The following is a 23401-nucleotide window of genomic DNA, read 5'->3' on the forward strand; positions in this document are numbered from 1 at the left end:
TGAGCCAGGTGAAAAGATTTAACATGACAAAGAGAGCCATTGAAGGTATGGAAGTTATAAACTTCCTTATTTGTGGGGTACTTCAGCTGGACTGGGTGCAAGTCTCAAAGCTAGAGTTGGAGTGGGATGGAGGCCTGTGTGTTTGGGCTGCCTTTGGATTCCTGATGAAGGTCAAAATATCATCAATGGATTTTTTACTTTACTCATTCAACTTCGTCTGAGAAAAGATGCCTGCAGTGGTGAAAGGAGGACTCACAATGCCGAAGTTATTTCATTCTTTGCAATACACCATGACGAACTTAACAGCTGAAAAGCACATTTTCAAATGCTGACTTGAAATCAGTCCTTTGCTAAAAATCAGAAATAGGACCTGCATCTTATTTGCCTCTGTTTATTAAATGTGTGTATGTACACATCACTTGCCTCTAAATTCTATTGCTGCTACTAGGAAAAGCATTTTACCTATGTAAGCTGAAAATATATAAAACGTTTGAGGCCCTTGTTAGCCCTTTATGCTCCCTTCATTCTCAGTTCAAATGCAGTGTTAGTGAATTCCAGGAGATTAGAATATTCCATAGATGGCTTTTAATTTTATTTTGCAGGAAGTAGTACAAATGGTGTTTCATTTTTTTTAACTGTAGATGATTTCTGCTTGGGAACAAAGTTTCAAGAGTTTCCTGGCCCAGGGTGGATAAGTTTTCCAGGCTTTCTTTAGCTGATCGTGTTGATATAATTGTGAATTGGGCTTGATGAATGAGTTTAGTTGTCCCCTGTCTGACGAGCTTTAGTGGCTTCATGCATTTTAATCAGTCCAATGATTCATTTATTTTCCACCTTTTTTTTTTTTGGCTGTGTGTGGGATCCTTCCTTTAAAAAAAAAAAAGTCACAACAGGATTTTTTTTTTTTTTTTTTCAGATAACCCTCTGAAGATATAAAGGTCGCAAGTGCTAAGGGTTCTCCTAGTGGAGTATAGACATGATGATTTCTGGGTGGGTTTCTCTGTTGCACAAGGTCTCTTGTTTAATCATTTTACACAGTGAAGTGTTAATCACCATTTAAGTTTGTCTTTGTCTTGTAACTTCATTAGTTGAATACACACCTCACTCTGGAAATATGGTGACCCCTTCAATAAAGTTTTAATTGGCCTTGAGCCATACATTCTTGGCAAACTTTAATTCTCTGCAAAAATCTGAAGAAAAGCAAATACTTACAGGCAGGTATTTAACTTCATTCATTTCTTTAAAATAAATGCACCAAGCATTATTTTCCCAGATGAAGGATTAAAGAGAAATCTATTCAGTTAAAAGTGAACAGGTTTCTTGACAAGCTATGTGGACTTTTAAGTAACTTCTGAAAAAGAAAATTTCAATGACTGCAATAATTTAAAGGACCAAGGAAATGAAGGGTCACTGCAAATAGGTGTATCAGAATATAAATATTGAGTAAGCAAGTTTGCTTTCAAATTCTTTATCTCCATATCGCCTCTACCTGGTTTCGATAGAAGCCTTATATTCATACAACTACTATTTTGTAAAATGTATGTTTTAAGATAGACAAAATAAATATAAAGTACTATTTTTTTTTTCATGAACAGTTTCTCTTTCAGCACTGCACATGTGCACCTGATCTATACTAGAGAATAGATTATTTCATCTCTCTCTCTGGGCAAATGTCTTCAAGAGTTCGTCTGAATAATTTCTCCCCTAGTCTGCAAGTGCGTAAGAGGAGGTTTGTTTTAAAAATAAGTTATGAAAATGACAAAGTACTCAGACAATGAATTGCAGAAAGCATGCTTAGAGAAGCACTACATCTATCTTTCATAGAGTTGTTTGTAGCAACTTTTCAAAAACACACACAACTAAAATTTGAATTTACATATTTTAATGAGAAAATATTATTTGGACTAGGTTCATAATTTAATGTAGACACCTTTTTAAAATTCTTTGTCTTAAAACAGGCATGCTGGGAACAAGAACATCAATATTTAAAACGCCATGCTAATTCTGTACAGGGAGGGAGAGAAAATGAAAGGTAAAAATGGTACAGCTCTGATAACACTACAATTTTTTTTTTTTAACTTAAGCAGGTCACACCAGAACAACAGTTTGTTTTCCAGCAAATTACCTAAGATTCTAAAGGAATATAGCAAACAAAAGTGCATTTTACACAGTGTATAATCATTCCTATTCACAATCATTTACATCTCTTTGCAGCCCTTGAGCTTCTTGAAAAAGTTCCTGTAGCAAACAGAAAGACTTGTCCATGGGAGACCTATCTGGTGACACCTCCTTCATGTTACCAGTCAGCTTATCTAAGTTCTTCTAGGGTTGCCCTTGATGGTTTCTTAGTTTGGACTTATTTCATTTTCTTTTTTCCTTCCAACAATAAAATAAATAGTTAAAAAGGTCTCTAAGTAATCGGAAAGTTAACATCCTAATTAACTTTCCCATACCCACCCCTTCCCTCCCCTAAACCTGGCCAGAAATGCAGAGTAAACATTCACATTACAACAGGTACTTGTAAAGTGGGCTTTGCCCGCTCGCCCGCCAAAGCAATACGGATTCAAGTTCACTGTTTACGTTTTACCGGGCGCTTTGTAAACATACAAGGTTACTTTTACTTTTATTTTGTTTGTGTTGAGGACAAACGTCTCCTTCCCAGCTTAGTAGCCTCTCCCCTAAACTCCCAGCGCGAGGAGCCTCTGGCAGAAAACAAAACCCAAAACAAAAAAACTCCGCAGAAGCCGTGGAGGCAGGGCCGCTTCTCAGGGAAGCTGTGGTCCGCCCAGCCCCTGCCGGATGGGCGGAGGCGAGTAGGGTAGGAAGTTAGTGGTCCCTTTTCGCGGCAGATTTCCAAGACGTAAACAGAGATCTGGCTCTCCGCTGGGTGGCTGCAGCCCACATGGGAGATGTGTTCCAGGAAACCTCGGAGACGGTTTCTCTGGGCTTGGAGCAACGGCGCCGTGTCCAGAGCCTCGCGGATCCGGGCCGAACGAAGACGCGCTCCTCTCCGAGGCGGCAGGAGGCAGGAACTCCCCTGCCTCTTCAGTGGGAGAGGGTTTCGGGGCCCCGGGCATGGGAAGACTTGGCTCAGGCGTTCCTTGCCTTTCCCTCTTGGGGGCGAGGACAACTCTCACGCGCGCCTCCTGGCCCATCTGCAAGTTTGTGTTTCGTTTCCTGGGTCCAAAACAAAAGTTCTCACGGGGAAGAGAGGGTTGGCCGAAGGTGAAATGGACAAATTAGGGTGTCCCAGGTCGAGGAGGGCAGGACTGGGAGCCGGGGGAGGCGAGTGAGCTGGCGGGGAGGGGAACAAGAGGGGGCGCCGGCCTCTGCGGGTCAGTGCACCGCCACTGAGTGCAAGGCGGAGGCCGGGCTGGTGAGCGTTTCGCTGGGAGTAGCGGGGCTGCTTTGGCTGGTGGCTGTTTGAGAGGACGTGGGGCTAAGCGAGGGCGGCGAGTTCGAGAGCAAGGTGGGGATGGGCGCAGGCAGCGCGGGTAGGGCAGGCACTGCGGCCGGTGTGGGCTTGATGGGCACCGGGATGGCGGGCAGTGTCTGGCCCGCTGCGTGACACAGAGGCTTCAGTGGCACGCCATAGGCGCTGTAATCGCCACTTGCCATGGAGATGGGGGTGGCTGAATCGATCATGCCCGCGGAACCGTACACGTGTGGCCAGCCGGTGCCCAGCGAGCTGCCCATCGTAGTCAACTGGTTGGGGAGCGGGTAGGCGGCGGGCACGGGCTGCATGGCGGAGAACGCCAGCCCCCCGGGCATCTTGTACTCGCGTGCGATGATATTCTCGATGGCAAAGGGATGCTTGAAGCCTGAGGGCTGCGCCACGCCGCCCAGGTTGTAGGCGGCCGTGGGCATCTGCGGCAGGTGCGTGCCCGAGGCGGCCAGCGCGCTCAGGCGCAGCTTGGCCTGCTGCTGCAGGTACTGCGCGGCGTCAGCGGGCTTGCTGGGCGCCAGGTGGTCCGACTTGAGCACCTTGAAGCGCTTGCGGCGCCTCAGGAAGCTGCCGTTCTCGAACATGTCCCCGCAGCTGGGGTGCAGCGCCCAGAAGCTGCCCTTGCCAGGCTGGTCTGGCCGCCGCGGGATCTTAATGAAGCAGTCGTTGAAGGAAAGGTTGTGGCGCAGGCTGTTCTGCCAGCGCTGCGTGTTCTCCCGATAGTAGGGGAAGCGGTCCATGATGAACTTGTAGATTTCGCTCAACGGCAGCATCTTCTCTGGCGAGCTCTGGATGGCCATGGCTGTTAGCGATATGTATGAGTAGGGCGGCTTCTGGTCGCTATACGTGTTGCGGCCCGGCCGAGGCATCTTCTTCTTTGCCCCCTCCTAGCTCTGGGTCCGCGCGGGCCTGCTCGGATCTGGGAAGGGGGAAAGATAAGCGGGGGAGGGAGGAGGACGTGGATGCACAGACGAGGTCAACCAGGCCAAGAACAGACTTCGGGGGTGGCGCAAGTAGGGGGCTTTGGCGCTGGATCAGCCAGCGTCTAAGCTCTTTAGCCACCAACTTTGTGTGTCGAGTGGGACGCAGCCAGGGGGCGCGGGAAGGGAAGCCGGCGAGCGGCGTGAGAGTAGCCTGGAAGTAAGCCCGGACCTGGAGCGGGAACTGGGGGTAGAGATGCAACCGTGAGCCGCTCACCTTAAAGTTGCCCCAAGTTGCGCGTCCGCATCCGGGATGGCGCTGCTGCTCGCCTTGTTCCTCCCGGCGCGCAGCCAGGGCGCAGTGTCCAGGTTCGGCTGGGCTCCGTACGTCTCTGAGCTCAGCAGCTCAGTCCCGCAGCGCCCCGCGCCGCCCGGTCCCTGGCGCTTCTGGCCGTGCGCTCCGCGGGTGGCCGAGCTCGGCTGTGGAGTTCCGGCGCGGACGCTGGCAGCAGCGGCCTCGGGGCTTCGGAGGGCGCTGCTCTGGGCTCCGTAGCTCCGCTGAGCTAGGTGGCTGCCTCCATGTCCTCCCTCGAACCATCTGATAGTTTTAAGCGGTGACAGGAGCAGAAAAGACCCCTGTAGCGGTGCTTCATTAATGTGCCACTTCTTAGCTATCATATGACAATCGCCTTGGGAGGAGGAGGAAGAGGAGGGGGAGCGGGGGATGCAGAGGGAGGGGACTGAGCGAGAGGGAAAGAGCCTGGCCAGCTCTGGTTTCTTTCACACCTATTTACATGGACACCTTGGCCAATAGGAATCACTTCCAGCTCAAGACTGGGCGAGGGGGAAGAGCCTCTGCCACCGGTGGGAGCAGGACGCGCCGGCCAGGGTGCGCGGTGTGAAGGTATGGGGTGGTAGCGGCGGGAGCAGGGATACAGGCTACAGGCGACCACTCACATTCAGAGACCGAGCTGCTGCGCAGATGGTATTTGACATGGAAATTGCTTGGCTATTGGGGTATTTTGTTTCCTTTGCAGTGTATCGGGTTTGTATTGTTGGCTAACTTAAGGCACAGCTTTCCCCTGAAGGAGACTCTTTCCTTGCGCGTGGCATTACCCGGGAATGGTTACACGGGTTAATTGTAATGAAAATACACCCTTCCCCTAGTCCTCCGAGAGGCAGGTCAAAGTTTGATTTGACCTTCCTAGGCTGCTTCCTTAACGCGGCACAGTGGGTGTGTAGCTTTAAGCGAGGGTTTTAAAAGACAAAAAAAAAAAAAAAACTATCGGACAGCCCCGTGTAAGAGCCTATTTTGAATCTAAGTGTATTGGCCAAATTAAAAGAATTAAAACAGTGTATCTGTGCAAATAAGCAAGGTCTTCACTTTAAAATTCCTCCAGGAATCTGGTTAGATACAGGATGGAGGCTCTGGGGCTGTTGGGGAAGACGGTGTGGGGACCTGGGGAGGGCCTGAGTTTGGTTTACACAGTTGTCTCTTGCTTTCCGCAGGTGGTTTAAAACAGGAGTAAGGGGTGGGCTGAAAGTTTGCATTTTACAGCTGAAACTTTCTCCCCATCCCCCCTTTATTACATAGAAAAAAGTTATGTAGGGTTTAGAGGGCCCAGCAAAAGCTGCCTGCGGCCCCACTAAAATTGCACTACCTTCTAGATTTGCCAAGAACCAGAGGATTTTCCTTTTTTGGAGAGAAGAGAGGATGGGGATGTGCTTAGGATCACCCTGCCTACTGTGGGTAACTGGTTTCCTTCAGTTTGGATTCATCTCTGGAGATTCAGTGAATTATTATTATCATTATCATCGTTGTCACCATCATCATCAAACTGCTATGAAATAGTGAGTTAACCCTGCCCGCTTGCACACCATCTACAAATGTAGATGCTAGGCATTCCCACTGGTTTCTGCACATTCTCTAACCTTTATGGTTTTCAAAAGAAATTTGTACTATCTCGTTTTTAAAAACTCAGTACCTGTAGCCCACAATAAATCATCTTCAGTCTGGAAATATGAGAACTTTTTTTTGGCAGGAGGAGGATGAAGTGGTGGTGGGAGATTTCTGGGTGTGATGTTTTGACACTTATTGATATTAGAGCATTATTAGTGTAGCTGTTTGGGGTTAGCATAAAAAAGGATCTTTAAACATGCATGCACGTGTGTGCACTGTACATGCGGACACACATACACACGCACACACCCTCCATTAACCATAGTTTCAGAGGTGGTCAATAACTCACCAAAACGTAACTTAAACACGGTGAATTTAGGAGATTAAACAATTTCATTAATATTGAAATGGCCCTCGCGTCTGGGCTGCCTTGCTTGAGATGCAAGCGCACGTTTTTCAATATTAACAGAAGTGCTTGAAGAAAAGAATAATGTCACCTTCTTAATTCAGAAAAAATAACCAAGAGGAGGAGGTGGGTGCTCAGGGGTGGGGGAGGGATGCTGACCTGTCTCTGGGGCACTACTGGAGAAAGGCTGACAAACCCTCTACAGGTAAACCAGTTGGACCCAAGAGGAACCTCTCGGAGCTTGGGCTGAAGGCAGTGGTACTTGCCGGAAAGGCAGTGGTACTTGCCGGAATTGCAGCACGCTTCAGCTCCTAAGGGGGTGCAGTGTTTGGGGGGTTTCTTGGCGCGGCCAGGATAGACTCCAGGGTCCTGAGATAGGAGCCTAGGAAGCTTAGGAGCTTGAGGGACCCGCTGATTACTAGTAGTGGGGGCTTATGTTTTCCAGACTGAAAGGCTTTGGTCCAGTTTTACTGCTTTAGAAGGCAACTGGAATCCGAGGTACAAGGAGGGCAAGGCAGAAGCCCTTCTGGGAGGGAGAGGTACTAGCATGGAAGCCCCCAAGAATTTTTAGGATCCTCTAAGAAAATACGTATACACACACACACACACACACTCCTAGTGTTTTAAGAAGGGTTGGATTCGGGATGTGAAAGATCTCTGTTCACCCTGCGACAGCCAGGAAGATTCTTTTTGATTCTTTTCTACCATTTGTGTGTGTGTGTGTGTGTGCGCACACACACACACACACACACACACACCCCCCCCAGTAGTTCCCGCGTATTAAGGGTGGGGGATGGGGAGAGGGAATGTTTTTGTTTTAACAATTGGCATTTTGTTGCCTTGCAAAGGGTCTTTGTATGGCTGTCGAAATCATTGCTCCAAGTAAACAGAAGATTAACTAAATTCTAAGAGTAAAAACGTTTGGGTGAAAAAAAAAATCCAAGTTGGAATAAATCTAGGTCTGTCTCCCTGGGAAAGTTGTCACCACCAAGCTGGGGACATGGGAGGATATAAGTAAGGACCCTCAAAGTTTGGCTCTGGTGAAAATGGGAAGTGAGGCACATTGCCCATGCTCAGGACTAATTAAAGAAATTGCACCTAATGGCACAAGTTTGTCTTCTGTGAGGAGTGTGGAGTTGTGAGATGCACATTTAAAAAGTATACTTTGCTGTAAAATTGTACCTTAATTTCCTCCTGAAGATCTACAAAGCCCAGGGGAAGGGACAGATTTGCATGCTCTTTAAAGAGCGTTTTAAGACTGGTATTATGAAGAAGAGGAGGGAAGGAGCACTTTCCAGAAATCTTGAAAAGTGCATCAGTCTATTGTATAGAACCCAAAGCAAACAGAAGCTTTGGGGAGGGAGTACATCCGACCTGGAGGCTTAGGGAGTTGTTGGGAAAACTGTATAAAATACACATAAGTCAATTATACCCATGTGCAAACCAACTGGAAATCTCTTTCGTGCAATAGCCATTCATCACCTCCGCAGAGCCCACCACCGACCACCTTTCTGCTTGGAGAGTTTGCAATAGCCTCTTTTCTCACAAGCTGGACCACACACGGCTACAGATTTTGTAATAATTTATGCTAATTTCCCTCCATAAATCCACAATTCGCTTCAGTGGCACCGGGGCTGCTGAGGGAGTAAAAAGGAGACAGAGGGGTGACAAATACAATATTGATTTTGATTCCTTCTGTTGTCAAGCAGGTGTGTGTGCGTGAACGGTGGGGCTGGGGTTTGGGGGCGGGGGTTCGAGGAGAGGAAAACTATCCAGAGCCCATGCCAGCCGCTCCATCCACACTCCAGAAAGTAACGCGCCCTGGTTTGTTAATATTTACCAAACACCAATGGGAGGTGGAGGAGAGTACCCGGCAGCTTCTGAGGGTTTCCTAGGCGCCAAAAACAATACCCGCCTTCCCAACTTGGAAAGTGAACTCCGTGCTGCCTGGAGCGCTTTGGCTAAGCCTTCCTGGGCCCCCTTCTCCTCCTCCTCCTTTCACTCTGGGAGTGCTCCCCTCCCTCTCCTCCATCCCCCCTCCTTCTTTCCTCTTTCTAATGCACTCTTGTCCTTCAGTTCTCTTCACTTTACTTTTTCTCCCTCTCTCCACTTTTCCCAGCATCTCTGTAAAATGGGCAGTAAAAGTGCTAGGAAGTGGGGGTGAAGGTCGAGGGCTTGTGCCTCCTCTGACCCGCCCCAACTTTTCAGGCTGCCTCCTGCAGGTGCCCAAGTCCTCTGGTCTCTCTGAGAACCCACGCTAAAGGCACTGTGCCTCTTTGTCAGTCTTCATCAGATCTGGACTTTGGTGGCATGAAATGACTTAGCTTTCCTTTAAAAAGGATTTTGTTCCTGGGGTATTCAGCACTAAAACAAACTCCCTCAGCTGGTCAGTGGTCGATTTTTGTAAAAAAAAAAAAAAAAAAAAGCATCCTCCTGAGTGTCCGGGAGACTGTCCTCAGAATATGTGCACCTGCAGCTCCAGCAGCCCGCATGGCACAGCCTGGCTCCAACCTTGGGGATCTGGGCACCGGAGGGACCCTGCTCAGGAAGTTCTCTCAGCCTGGCGCCACTGGACAGCAGGGTCTTGCAGGTCCTTGGGCCCCACCAGAGACCCACACCCAGGTGGGCGCTGCATCAGGGAAGCCTTTTGGCCATGGCTGCCCCATGCTCCTAGGAGTCTAGGCTCATACTGCCAGGCCAGTTGGATGACGTCTGGTGGGAAATCAGAGTATTAAAGGAAAGGGGTGGGGGAGGGGACACATGGTTGGCCAAGGGCCAACCGGCAGCAGAAGGACTTGGCACCCTCTTCACCAGGGCTCCCCAATGCCACCCCAAGCACCAGGCAGCCCGAGTAGCACAGTTATTTTTCAAACCAGAAGGAAGGAACATCTCACAGGGAACTTTGGATCCATGTATTTAATTGGTTGGTGATTGGGCTATATAGGGTTTGGAGAGATCCAGGAGAAACTTTGGATGAGGAGCATACTGCCTAAAATCAATACCCCCGCCCCCTCCAAATCTTGCTGGATTCTGAGGGAGGCAAGAGCCTCTACCTCCTGATCACGCTTTACTCCCATCCAAACCAGGAGGGTGTGGGTGAGTGTGTGTGGGGCGGGTGCGGGGGGCAGATGTTGATATTCAGAGGTGTCTCCTCCCCAGTCTCTGCTGCCTGGCTGTGGATATGGCCTCTGGCTATGGCTGGGGCACCTGAAGTTAAAATCTGTTTTCCTTGGGGTTGTGTGAAAGGGAATGGCAGCACCTCACACATTATAGATGTATTTCCCAAGCAGCTGCTCCAGCTTGGAGAGTGTGGAAGGCTCAGTTTTCCCTCCATCTCAAGCAGGAAAAAAAACAGCCAGAGATAGAGGCTGGTCTGCTTGACATCCATCCCCAAGAAGTGCCAACCCCACCCATAGTAAACAGGCAGTTTCAATGCCCCTGAAAACAACTCTTGCTGGCTCCCCATAATGCCCTCTCTTTGGATTCTGTTTGCTAAATACCATTTGGTCTTTGCTGGCAGTGGTTTGCTCTGAGATTTCAAGGCTTTAAAGCCTGACTTTCCAAATCCAGTCCCTCTTTGTACTAATAATTGCATCGCTTTAAATTGGGCATTACCAAACCTACATATGTACTTGTCCCAAAGTTATTTGCCAACGGTTGGTGGAAGGATTTTTGTTGTTACTAAACCCTCCCCAGAAGTTTTGCCCTGCACTGTGTGAAATAGAAGCAGCAATTCAAATCTATTATTATTATTATTGGAGGAAATATTGCTAAAACCACCTTGGTATTGAAGGGATTAACTTGCTTTTCTCCCAGCCCCTAACTCTGGGGTTAAGACAGCAGTAGATCAACTGTATAATGTGTGCACTGTTCGCTCATTTGTACAAGCAGAACAAAGGTTGGACTAAGCCAAATTGCATTGCACTTGTGAACCGAGGCCCGATGTGAAGTATCTTTTACAGCGGGGGGAATGAGAACAATTTCGTGTATGTCTAAAAGGGAATAACAAAGCCACTTTCTCGAGCATCTCAAAGTGAAGTAGCGAGGCGTGACATTCCCAGGGTGAGGAGGGACAAAAGCAGGGTCAGGGGGATGAAAAAGAGAATCAAACAGCCACTTTCACATGTCTGCCCTCAACTGCTGCACCTCTCCATAATAGGAAACAAATGTTGTAAAAGGGGGGATTGCTCCCATTCATTCAAAATAGCAAATGATAGCTAAACAACATTGTCAAAACTGAATCAACTTCTGTGCAGTACCACCCAGAAAAAGGTATTGTGTTTTGTTTAATAGCGGGGTGGAGCAAAGGGTCTTTTTTTTTAAGGGGGGAGGGGGGGGGAAATCACCCTATACTTTTCATATTAATTTTCTTTGTCAAGAATTACTTGTTTGCTCAGATTTGGGGGAGGAGGTCAGTATCTCTGGTTAGGCAGCCACTTTTTAAATGTTATTTTGGGAGAAGGATTTAGGGAACGCAGAATCGGGAAGGTTTTTAGCTTTATGAGGTGTTTCAAAGCTTCCAGTAAGTGAGAAGAGTGGTGCGTTTCCTTTGACTGCATTATCTGGAAAAATTAAGATAGTGATTGCAAGAGAATATTAAGTTAAATCCTGTACAGTAGGTTAAATGTCCTTTGCTCAGAAATTTGAATAAAATCAATTCTGTGGAGAGGGGTAACTGCAGAGCTCTGAAATGAAAAATATCTTGCATCCATAATAGTTGTTGGTGCATTCGCCCGTTTTAATTTGTTTTGAAACCGGATAACCTGTAGGTCTCCAGGCTTAAAACCCTGGGCTTCAGCTTTGTTTGTTCAGAGACGAGGAGGAGAGCTTAACCCGGTAGACATATGCAGTATGTGTTTTCTTAATGGCAGAAGCAGGTCTCGCTGAAGTCCACAACAGCCTTTAGATATAATAACTCACTGTGTTCCTGGGATGGTTAAAACTATTTGATTTCTTTCTCTCTCTCTTTCCCCACCCAAACCGCCACCCCCCCAACACACACACCTCGTTTGGGCTTTTTTTTCCTTTGGTCGCCATTCGTCCCCCGCTGAGCTGCCACCCACAAAGCGGGTTTGAAAAAGAAAGACACCAAAGAAAGAAAGCGGCTGATCCTTACTGGCCTCCCCCAACTAAGAATGGCTGGGAGGCGGGCCCTGGCGGGGCCAGCAGCGCGGCCAGGAGCTCGCCTCCGCTGGGCGGCGGGGTCCCTGGCAGCGGGGTCCTTCCGCTTAGGCGGGTCTCACCTGGGACCAAGACTTTGCTTCTCGAGTCCCGGCGCTGGGTGCCCACCCCCTACCGTGTGCCCTCCTCATCAGCACCGACTCTGCTCCGGGCTCGCACTTCGCTCACTCCTGATGGGTCGCTGTCAGACTAGCTGTAGGGGATACCCGGTTGCCTTGAGTTTACCAACGCCACAGAAACGGATGCACCGCCCTCGGCGTTCCTCTATCTCTTCATCTCTTTCCTTCCCTCTTCTCTCTCCCTCTCTACCCTCATCCCTTCTTTCTCAAACTCAGGTTTCAATTTTCACAGCAGTCGGGATATCAGATTGTAGGTTTGCAAAAAACCTAGCTGCCTTCCCAGCAATGCAGTGTCTGGGATCGGCAGCGCATTTCCTCCTGTACCCTGCCGGCACAACCAAAAGAAAGGAAGGAAGGGATAAGGGTTACAAAACATTCAAACACCCTCACCCTCACGCATGACCCGCACACTTCAGCGGTGAGTGGTGGGCCACCATAAGTGATGGACTGCGGAGAGGGGGATAAATCATTAACTTGACCGATCATAGCATCCGTGTAGCTTTTAGGAAACTTCCGCACTTACAACTGTGGTTGACAACATTCACCCGCCCCTCCCCAACCCATCCTCACAGCCAGCCTACTAAACAACCCCTCACTCCCCCTTATTCAATATTTTTATTAAGAAAAATATATTTAAAATAAGCAGTAAATCTGCACTACTATTTATCTCTTAAAGTACCTTCTCCTCTCCATCTTTTGGGTGAATCCTGAATCGGAAGGATTTAATTCCAAAAGGCTGATATGCAGGTGATTTTCTTTGGAGTGACAACCATTTGTTTATGGTGGCCATCGTGATTTGATTGGTGGAGTGGATGGATTCCTTTAACTAAAGTAGGCTGCCTTTTCTTCCCGTGCAGGCAGTTAAGAAAACCTCTCACTTCACCCACCCCCACCCCACCCCACCCCCAGCATTGGGGGTTCAAAGTCTTTAGTTCTCTCGAATACCCAAAGTTTGGGGAAGGTCGGTCTTTCAGTTCCGTCCGTTCATCCTCTTTTCATTTATTTTTCTTTAATTGCCAAAAAAAAAAAAAAAGCTGTACATAAATAGGGTAAAATAGAGAACCGTAGAGAGTGGATCAGATCTTTCTTTTTTCTCCACATTTGTTACCCTTTTCCAAAAGGACAGAGGGAGCCGCGGGCTTCCTAGGTTCCCCAGATCTTTAGTAACTATTAGCAACTTAGGTTTTCCTTCGCGTCCGGATCCCCGCGACCTGTTGATGACTGAGTCGCATAGCACAGAGCTCCGCGTCAAAGTTGGTTATGTAAACTGCTTGTGTATTTCACATTATCATCGCGCTGTCTGGAGGCAATGTAGATTTTCTAAAGATCTAATGAATAAACAACCAGCAACTGCTGGCGGTGTAATTTACATTGTTAATGCATACATGTGTATAATAAATATGCATTTGTATGTCTTCAAATAAACTCTTTTTAGTTTCTAACCTGTGGTGATTTTTTTTTCCCCCCAAGAAGACGGAGGGTGGAGGGACTCTCATCTTTCCAAGGAATTTCACTTGTGTGGCTCTGCCACACAAAAATGGCTCTGCCGTCCAGCTGAGAGTAGAGTCCCTCTTATCTGCCGAGGAAATCTTGGCTGTGTTGGGCCCTCGCACTGGACTCGACAAGGAAGGGACAATGTGCCCAGGAACTTAGCCGCAAGTTTGGGGACGGCGGCGCTTTCTGTGGGAATAGGAGCCGGGAGAAAGGACAGCATCCACAGGATTCGGTATTCTCCCCCGAGCTATCGCCCTCCCCCAAAGATAAGTGCCAAGGACTTCTCTTAGATCGCTATTTAGGTTGGGAGAGCTGTGTCTGCTGTGGTTTCGACAACCTCAAGGAAAAGTTTGCACCAGTTTCGCTACAGACAACCTTCCCCGACGCGCCTTTGTATACCGTTTTTCGGACAAGCCTGGGGACAGACAGTAAAGAGAAAAGAAAGGGCGCTGGTCCGGGTCGGGGTACTAGACTCTGCTGCATCAGCCTCTTCCTCTGGCAGGGCAGGAACACGGACGCTCCTGGGAGCCAGCGCCTCCGAGCCGCGGGGTTTGGACGCAGCATAGCTGCTGTTTTCAGAAGTCGAACTCCCTCCCAGCGCGTCCCACGCCGCTTATTTCAGGCTGGGCGCCGACGTTTGTTATCTCTCCCCTCCACCAACCAGGTGCCACTTTCTTAGCGCGCTCGAAGGCAAATGTCTCATCTTTTCCCGTCCTAGATCTGGAATACATTATTTTAATTAAGTCTATGGCGATTTACTTTCCTCTGAGATCTATTCCATGGTGCAATTAGGAACGTATTGGTGCTGGCTCGTATGAATATTCAGGAGCGTGTCAATTAATTAGCAGACAGAGGAATCTCATTATGGTGCTCAAAACCCTTTTAGTGTTAAGCAGAATTAAGGGGATATTTGGCAATGCGCTGGATTAGTGAATATTTTATTGTGCACTCATTTAACTTCATTATCATAGCACTTACACTACTCTCTGATTTTATTAATTAAATTGCTCGTTAATTTGTCCAAAAAGGATAAAAGTCTTAATGTGCCACCCAATAACTTGGACAGTAAACTTTCGCCCCGCTTAATCTTCGCTCCGGGCCAGAAGAGGACAGATAGCTGCTTGCACAGTCCGAGATGGAGGCGCGGTTCCTCTCTCCCTGCACCCGGCAGCTTCGGGGAGAGCAGGCTCTCCGGCTCCTCATACTCGGACAGCAGCCTGGATGTCTGGGAGGGATGGGCCGCCACCACAGAGCAACCTATTCGGTTTTTGCCTCCGGGACTGCCTTAGAAATAGGAGTCTTCCTTCCTTAAGCAAAAAAAAAAAAAAAAGCCTTTCACCGGCTCCGGGGAGTGCGGGTGACTGGCCACGGAGCCGATTGTCCAGGGACGCGGGAAGTGTCCTGGTGACCACTGTCAGCGCTCCCAGGCTTCTCAGCCTCCGGCCCCTAAGGCGCGCTGTTTCCCAAAGGCTTGAGCAAAATGCACATTGTGAGGTCAACACCCGCGACGCCCTCTAATGGCCTGCTGAGCACAACACCCACACCCGTGGCTGCCTGAGGCCTCTTCCTGAGCACCCTGCCCTCAACCCGGGCCACCCCTCAGGCTAGGCGTCATCTGGGCTCGCACCCACGTGCCGCTTATGCTCACCTGCACCTCCCCACCCATCTTGCCCCCAAAGGTTAGAAAGACAAATATTAAAATTACTTGCACAAAGGGAACTGCTAAAGAGATCTCAAATTAATATGCATGTAAAATTAATTAGTTGCATTTTATGACATCAAAATAAGTACCTGGGAAACAGAACACCTTCTGGGCATTGGGAACATATGCTAGAATTAGAGTTAATTGACTAATTACATAAATTAGGCATTAATTTTGCAACACATCAAGTATAAAAGATATCTCAATTAATTGTGCATAAATTACCAGGTGAAACCGGGCTGGGGTCCGGCCAGGATCCGGGTTCCCGACCTCTCTACTGTTTAGGGCAGTAAAGCTAGGCGGCGTGGCAGGCGCCCGGGTAGAGACTGGCCGGCCGTGGAGGAAAGACCGAGTCTGCGCCGGGAGACGCAGCCCGCGCAGGCTGATGACTCGGGGCAATCGTTAATGTGAAGGAAAATCCCCCACTCATTAAAATCAATTACATGCAGTTAGATTGATCAGCTTTTGTCAGAAAGGAGCGAGTCAAACCCTTTTACTAACTTCCCCTCCCCAGCAAGTCCCCATCCTGCCGCCGGTTTCTCCCCCATCAACCTTAGCTGGTTCTGTAGCAATCTCAGGCCCTCGCCCAGTGAGTCCCGCCATCCTGGTCCTGTTTCCCTCGCTGAGGAGGTCAATTTTTCTGGACTTAACTTCAGCTCTCGGCCACTTTCTATCGATCTGTTCTCTGGCTGGGCTGAACTGGACGCCAGGTTTCTCTTGGGGGTCCACATTCTCACAGGCTCACCACCACTCCTCACCCAGGAATACAACTTCAAGGAAAGATGCTAAGTGATTTGAATCTCTTCCACTTGGAGGTGAGTGCAAATTAATCTCCCAGTTGTAAAATGTAGGAAAATAACCCACTCATTCTCCCAGAGGACTGGTCTGTCGGAGTCCCTAGCTTCCTCCCTGTCCCTGCTGGCCCCCGACTCCAATGGTGTATGTGACTTCTCTCCTCTCTCATGGATGAAAGAACAGAATGGATACAGCATGAATGTTGACTTTAATTTTCCTGGGGCTCCTTTCTCCAAGGGGTGCTCCAGGGGACACACTATTAATTATCCCACAAAACCCACCAAATGGAATATTTGCCTTTAAAACAGGTTATTGTTGGAAAAATACTAATGATCTTGGCAGCAACTTTCCCCTATGTTCCCTACACATTTTAAGTAAACAAAAAAAGGTGTCCTAAGGTAAAAGAGTTATTTGCGAAGTGGATAAAGTCATGCCCCTTCCTAACCCCAGTGAAATTGCAGCAAAACTCATATGCCTTCTTTACGTAAATTACCACCAATTATAACACAGTTTGATTCTGTTGATCTAATGGGATATTACTAATGGAGGGACAGATTTTTCAGCAACTTCTGAGCTGTCGTCTTGTGCCTGGTGGTTCAGGACAGTATCCAAAGTCACAGACCCAGCTCTACGCCCGCCCCCCAAGATTCCCAAGTTGTAATCATTTTCTTCTTTTTGCCAAAGCAAACACAGTGAATGAAAGGAAATCCTGAGAAACCCTTTATTGCCTGATTATATATATCTTCATCAAGCTGCCTGTGTGACATTTGTTAGAATATAATCCTGACTGCTGACGGGCTAAAGAAACCAATGAATTCCTGAGTTTACAGAGACAAACATTCATCTTAATGTAGAGGTTTCCTGCGGTAGCCAGATGCTGAAGGTACTTGAGGGAGATGTTGACAAGTGGATAATTGTCAGCAGAACTAAAACAGACACTTTGTTTACAGTTGAGCATGATTAATTGAGAGTAAATAAAACAGCACTCTATAAAATCACTATCCAAGTTCAAAAAAAGCTGTATGTCTCTAGGAATAAAAGAAGTAGACTTATTGTACAAGAGCTAGTTTTGCCAGACCCTTGAAGCAGCAGCTGGCAGTGGTGTGGATCAGACATAGATATATGCTTTATTGCCTTCCAGCTGGTCTGTTTGCTTTTTTTTTTTTTTTTAATCTTTTTTTTTGCCAAATTTATAGAGCTGGATTAGAAACATTTTCTCCCTGATTAGCTGAGTTTTAATTTTCTCTTATTAGAAGATTATTCTTCCCTTTCCATTCTCACTTTAAAAGGCAGGTAATGCATTTAATGTGAAATAATTTTCAAAATGAGCCAGACATGATAAACTCTGATGCTGTCAAACAAGGCTGTTAAATGCCATTTTGATACTTCAGTTTGCAAGAGAGCATTTCTATTCCCCATGGCTCTAATAAATTGCAGAGGCCAGACTCTAGTAAACATCTTAGGATTGTCCAACATAATAAATTTTAATGAAACAGGAAATAGGTCTTTTTTTCAAGGCACAATGTGGCTTGTGTACACAAAGTATTTTGTTGACCTCTATCCTGCTAGACCACAGGATGACCAGGTCAACACCCTTCTAACAAACTTTCCTAATCATGTTTGTGCAGATTAGTGCTGCATACATACCTGTCATTGACCTTGGATAGATACCTTGGATGGATTGATTTATAATAATCTATAAGCAGACATTCTATACATTGTAATAAAATGCCCAATGAAGTTCAAAACAATAAGCCTAAGGCAGTTAGAAATTGTTTGGGATTACTGACAAGTCAGTGCTCTTGTCCTACTGTAAGGATGGATAAAGAAATACAAGACAGGTTAACAAGGTGCAAAACAGGACTCTGTTTGGACTGCTGGGAGAGAACTTTCTCTTGGGACTTCTTGCAGTTAGAAACTGTAGGAACTTCTGAGACAAAAACAGAAGCAGAATTTGTAGAATGAAAGGATAGACAAGAGAGAGATAGAGAGGGAGGGGAGAGGGAAAGAGAAGACAAGAAGGAGGAAGGGCTAGAGGAAAAGGAAAAGAAAAAGAGATGGAATCCTCTGTCTTCAAGTGAGCCTTCAACTTTTTGTGACTCAATACTTTTTCTTCTATCTTAGGCCTGTTTGAGCTAAGTTCGGAAGGGCTCATGACCAGTGTGTGTGTATGTGTGAGTCGCTCATTTGTGTTAGACTCTTTGGGACCCCATGGACTATAGGCAGCCAGGCTCCTCTGTTCATGGAATTTGCCAGGCAAGAATACTGGGATTCTCCAGGCAAGATCCCCTTCTCAAGAGATCTTCCCAACCCGGGGATCGAACTCAGGTCTCTTGCATTGCAGGCAGACTGACCAATATACTTTTTTTAAAAAGTCATATTAATTTGATTTTTTAAATTGAAGTATGTTCAATATCTTGTAATAACCTATAATGGAAAAGAATCTGAATGTACATTTCCTCTTGTCATGAGACCCACAGTAGCTTTCATGGTGAAAATCTTGCTTATTCCTTCTATTTCTCCTAAGAGTAGCAACTCACATTGGTCCTTTACTCATGAAGGGCCACTTGGGTAGCTCTTGGGCTTTGGGTCCTTAGGAATTTCAATTCTGTCCTTGGTGGACACTATAGCTTTGGTAGTTGCACACTTAGAATAGTTTTCAGGGCTTCTAGAGCCTACCAGTCTTAGGATGAGTACTTAAAGTAATGTTTCTATCAGCATATCCCTAAGCCTTTAAGAAATATTAGAGGTTCTTCCTTCCTTCCTTCTTTCCATCTTTCCATCCATTCATCCTTCTTTCCATGAGCATTTCTGAGGACTAATTCCATTGTAGGTCAGCTCTGATAAATTCACTTCACTAGAAATATTTCTTTTTTTTTTTTTTAATTTTTATTTATTTGGCTATACTGGGCCTTAGCTGTGGCACATGAGATCTGCCTTCATCAGGGCCATGGAGGGTCTTCAGTTGCAGCATGTGGGCTCTAGTTCCCTGACCAGGGCTCAAACATGGGCCCCCTGCATTGGGAGTGTGGAGTCTAAGCCACTGAACCAGCAGGGGAGTCCCTTCACTGTAAAAACTTCAGTTGATGAAAGAAGATATATACTTAAGATTAGGCACCAACTTCTGAGATTGGAATATTTTTCATGTTGTAAATTCTTCATGATTTTGAAGTCTTTTAAAAAACACAGCCTTTCATTTGTCCCTCACAATAACCTGTAGAGGAATGAAAACTATGAGAAAAACCATGAATGAAAACTGAATGCTTTGTATTAGGCCAGCAGTTCTGAAAGTGTAGTTCTGGGGCCCTAGAGTTCTCCGAGAGCCGTACATGGGTTTCATGAGGTTCAGACAATCTTCACAGTAAAGTGAGATGTTATTTACCTTTTCTACTCTTGTCTTTTCACTAGTGTACAGTGGAGTTTTTCAGAAGCACCATAACATGATTTTTGAAATGGATTGAATACAGAAACAGACATGAGAATCCTGTTGTCTTCTTTTAAGCTAGACATTAAGCAGATTTGCAAAACATGTAAAACACTAGCAATTTTTTCATTTGCGGGGGGGTGGGTTTAGAAAGAATGGCTATTTTAAAAATAAAATGCATTATTTATGCTGTCATGTAATGACTTTATTATTATTAAGTGAATTAATAAATAATGTAAAATTATTCCCAGTTTTAATTTTTTTAGTTTTTGCTAACATTTTTAAAATTTATTTTTATTAATAATTGGAGGATAAATGCTTTACAATATTGTGTTGGCTTCCCAAGTTTTAATTCTGTGTGTTTTCTTTAAAGATAATTTTATTTTTAAAAATTTTTGGCTATGCTGGATCTTCATTGCTGTGCGGGCTTTTCTCTAGTTGTGGAGGGCAGGGGCATTGCATTGTGAGAGCTTCTCACTGCAGTGACTTCTCTTGTGGAGCATGGACTCTAGGCACGTGGGCTTAAGTAGTTGTGGCACCTGGGCTCACCTAGTTGTGGCTCCCATGGTCTACAGCACAGGCTCAATAGTTATGGCACAGGGGCTTAGTTGCTCTGTGGCATGTGGGATCTTGCCTGATAAGGGGTTGAACCCATGTGTCCTGCATCGGAGGCGGATTCTTTACCACTGAGCTACCAGGAAAGCCCCTTTAATTTTGAATGAAGTCAATGTTGTTGTTGTTCACTTGCTAAGTCGTGTCTGACTCTTTGCAACCCCATGGACTGCTGGACTCCAGGGTTCCCTATCCCTCACTATCTCCTGGACTTTGCTCAAACTGAGGTCCATTGAGTCAGTGATGCTATCTAACATTTCATCCCGCGTTGCCCTCTTCTCCTCCTGCGCTCAATATCTCCTAGCATCAGGATCTTTTCCAATGAGTCGGCTGTTTGCATTAAATGGCCAAAGTATTGGAATTTCAGCTTTAGCATCAGTCCTTCTGATGAATATTCAGGGTTTATTTCTTATAAAATTGACTGGTTTGATCTCCTTGCTGTCCAAGGGACTCTCAAGAGTCTTATCCAACACCACAGTTCAAGAGCATCAATTCTTCAGTGCTCAGTCTTCTTTATGGTCCAACTCTCACATCCGTACATGACTAGCAGAAAGAAAACCCATAACTGTGACTAGATGGACCTTTGTCCACAAAGTGATATCTCTGCTTTTTAATGTGCTGCATAGGTTTGTCACAGCTTTTCTCCCAAGGAGCAAGCGTCTTTTAATTTTATAAAGTGAATATCTGTAGATAAGCTCTGACAGACAAATGCCTCAGGGGTAGGTTCTCCTTTCACCTTGTTGAAGAAATAAGGAAATAAAGGTTGGGAGAGACCTTAGGAAATCAAGAGGTTCCCCAAATGGTAGGTACAATGGGAGCTCAAGGCTCTCTGCTTCCAGAGTTTGAGATCTGACTTCTACTTTATAACTGAAATTGGAGTGTTCCTGTTCATTGTTGAAAATGCTAGGACCCAGAGAAGTTATATCATTTGCCTAAGCTCACCCAGTCAGAGACAGAGCTAGAGCTTTAACAGATTCTTGCCACTGTGGCCATTCAGTATACCTTTTATGGTCCATTCAGTGATGTGCTAAGAAGCTGACTCTTGGTGGGGAAAAATCTTCATTTGTAGTATTTGCCAATTTCTATAGTGCAAAGACTCCCACCATGACTGATATCAAGCCACGACTTGGTAATAGTTGGGAGGAGATGAGCATACCCAGCTTTGGTGAGCTGGTAAAAGCTGGCTCAGGTATACCACTACCTCCATCCTGTCTCCCATATCATTCTGCCCTTTTTCTTTGAAAGTATTTCCAGGTTACCTGGTGGCGACCATGATGTTGTAAGTAATTCCCTGATCTTGGGCTCAAAAGACTTGGATTAAAATCCCAATTCTGATACTTACCAGCAGAATAAGCTTCAGCAAGTGACTTCATCTCTCAGACTCAGTTTCTGCTTATAAAACAGGGACAATGATATTGGCCCCGTCTATTTCACTGTGTGTGTCTGTGTGAGTGAATGAGTGCACGTGCATGCATCCATGTGTCTTGTACAAGAAATGCATTCATGTGTATGAAATCACTTTGTGAACTGTAAAATGTTATATGCATGTAAGACATGGTGACTGACTTGACCTGTCCCTTGGTACCTGTGCCCAGTCTGCATTCCTCCTCTGGGACTTCATCACCAGCTTCTTTATCCCTGATCACAAACTGACGGTTTCATCTCGTACTCCTGTAATACTTTGTCCACACCTCTGTTTTGTCACCCATATATCAGCTTATTATTACTTTTAAGTCTGCCTGTCACTGAAAGAGTAGAATAGTTACATTTTCAGAATCTAGAGTAGTGCTGGTCAATAGAAATATAATGTAAACCACGTATGTAAGTTTGAATGTTCTAGTAGCCACATTTTAAAAAGCAAAAGGAAACAGGTAAACTCAATTCACTAATGTATTTTATTTTAACCTACTATAGCAAATGTAATTTCTGTGTGAAATTAATATGATGTAAAAATTATTAACGTAATATTCTACTTTTTTATACTAAGTCTTTGGAATCCAGGTTGTATTTTACACTTAACAACGTATCTCAGTTCAGACTAACCACATTCCTAGTGCTCAGGGACCACATGTGGCTAGTGGCTACTGTATTGGACAGCCCACCTTCGTGTTAGTCTCTTTGGGTTCAAATTCCAGTTTTGTGTTTACTAGCTGAGCAATTTACTTGACCTCTCTGTTCCTCAGTTTCCTTTTTGTGAAAAGGAATTAATAATGCAACCTACACCATAGGGTTGTTGAAAGAATTAAAAAGTTATTACGTACAAGTAGCATTTAGTGTAAAATATGTACACTATAAATGTTAAAAATGATAGCTTTATTTTAAGACTGCAAGATTCCTAAAGATAAAACTGCATTTTATTCGTATTCTCATTTTCCCAAACCTAAAATTGTAGCTGACATATGGTTGACTGTCTGTTTTGGGCAGCTGAATGATAACTGGATGTCATAACTGATATGACATCAAAACTTCAAATGAAATTCTCGACATTGTAAGCAATGGCAACAGAGCATTATCTGTTGATGGTGGTGGTATTTGGGGGGAATATCATTTGCAGAAGTATGTAATAATAATCAACTTCTATAGGATGTAATTATCATAAAATTCACCCATTTAAAAGTGTATAGTTCAGTGAACTTTGACAAATATGAGTCAATCAACATATAGAATATTTCCAGCACCCCAGAATTTCTTTGTGCTTCTTTGCAGCCAATTCTCTCTCCCAAGCCTTGGCAACCATTGATTTGCTTTCTGTTACTATAGCTTTGCCTTAAAAAAATTTTTTTTTTTTATTTTTGGCCGTGCTGGGTCTTCATTGCTGCACACAGTCTTTCTCTAGTTATGGAGAGCAGGGGCTACTCTCGAATTGCATTGCATGTTTGCGTGGGCTTTTCACTGCAGTGGTTTCTCTTGTTGCAGAGCACAGGCTCTATGGTGCCTGGGCTTCAGTAGTTGTAACACGCGGCCTCAGTATTTGTGGCTCCCAGGCTCTAGAGCATGGTCTCAGTAGTTGCGGTGCCAGGCTTAGTTGCCCCAAGGCATGAGGGATCTTCCAGGACCAGGGATCCAACCCATGTCTCCTGCATTGACAGGTGGATTCTTTACCACTGAGCCACCAGGGGAGCCACCCAGCTTTGCCTTTTTAGAATTTCATATAAATAAAATCAGAAAATGTGGGGTCTTTTGTGTCTGGCTTCATTTGCTTCATTTAATGGTTAAGGATCATCTGTGTTATTGCATGTATATGTAGTTCATTCATTTTTATTGCTGGGTCATATTTCATTGTATAGATATACTACAATTTTGTTATCCATTCTTCTGTTAGTGAATATTTGAGTTGGTTCCAGTTTTTTGCCTTTTTTAACAGGATCTTTCACAGAGCAGAAGTTTTTACTTTTAAAATCCA

At 45.7% G+C, this 23401-nt stretch overlaps 1 protein-coding gene and 1 long non-coding RNA gene across 3 annotated transcripts in view; one reads left to right on the forward strand and one right to left on the reverse strand.

The window, feature by feature from the left end:
* Positions 1-1865: 1865 nt before the first annotated feature.
* Positions 1866-5174, reverse strand: FOXB1 (forkhead box B1). The gene is made up of 2 exons (XM_070797482.1): positions 4643-5174; positions 1866-4364 (listed from the first exon to the last, which is right to left on the reverse strand). The coding sequence occupies exon 2, from the start codon at positions 4312-4314 to the stop codon at positions 3337-3339; it is 978 nt and encodes a 325-aa protein (XP_070653583.1). The 5' UTR covers positions 4315-4364; positions 4643-5174; the 3' UTR covers positions 1866-3336.
* The window catches only part of LOC139185249 (uncharacterized), a 102653-nt gene continuing 84355 nt past the window's right edge, over positions 5104-23401 (forward strand). For both annotated transcript variants that reach the window (XR_011568842.1, XR_011568843.1), the window contains exon 1: positions 5104-5269. This is a non-coding gene — a long non-coding RNA (uncharacterized lncRNA). The remainder of the gene's footprint in view (positions 5270-23401) is intronic.

The sequence above is a fragment of the Bos indicus genome, chromosome 10, assembly GCF_029378745.1.
Source record: "Bos indicus isolate NIAB-ARS_2022 breed Sahiwal x Tharparkar chromosome 10, NIAB-ARS_B.indTharparkar_mat_pri_1.0, whole genome shotgun sequence".
NCBI classification, from domain to species: domain Eukaryota; kingdom Metazoa; phylum Chordata; class Mammalia; order Artiodactyla; family Bovidae; genus Bos; species Bos indicus.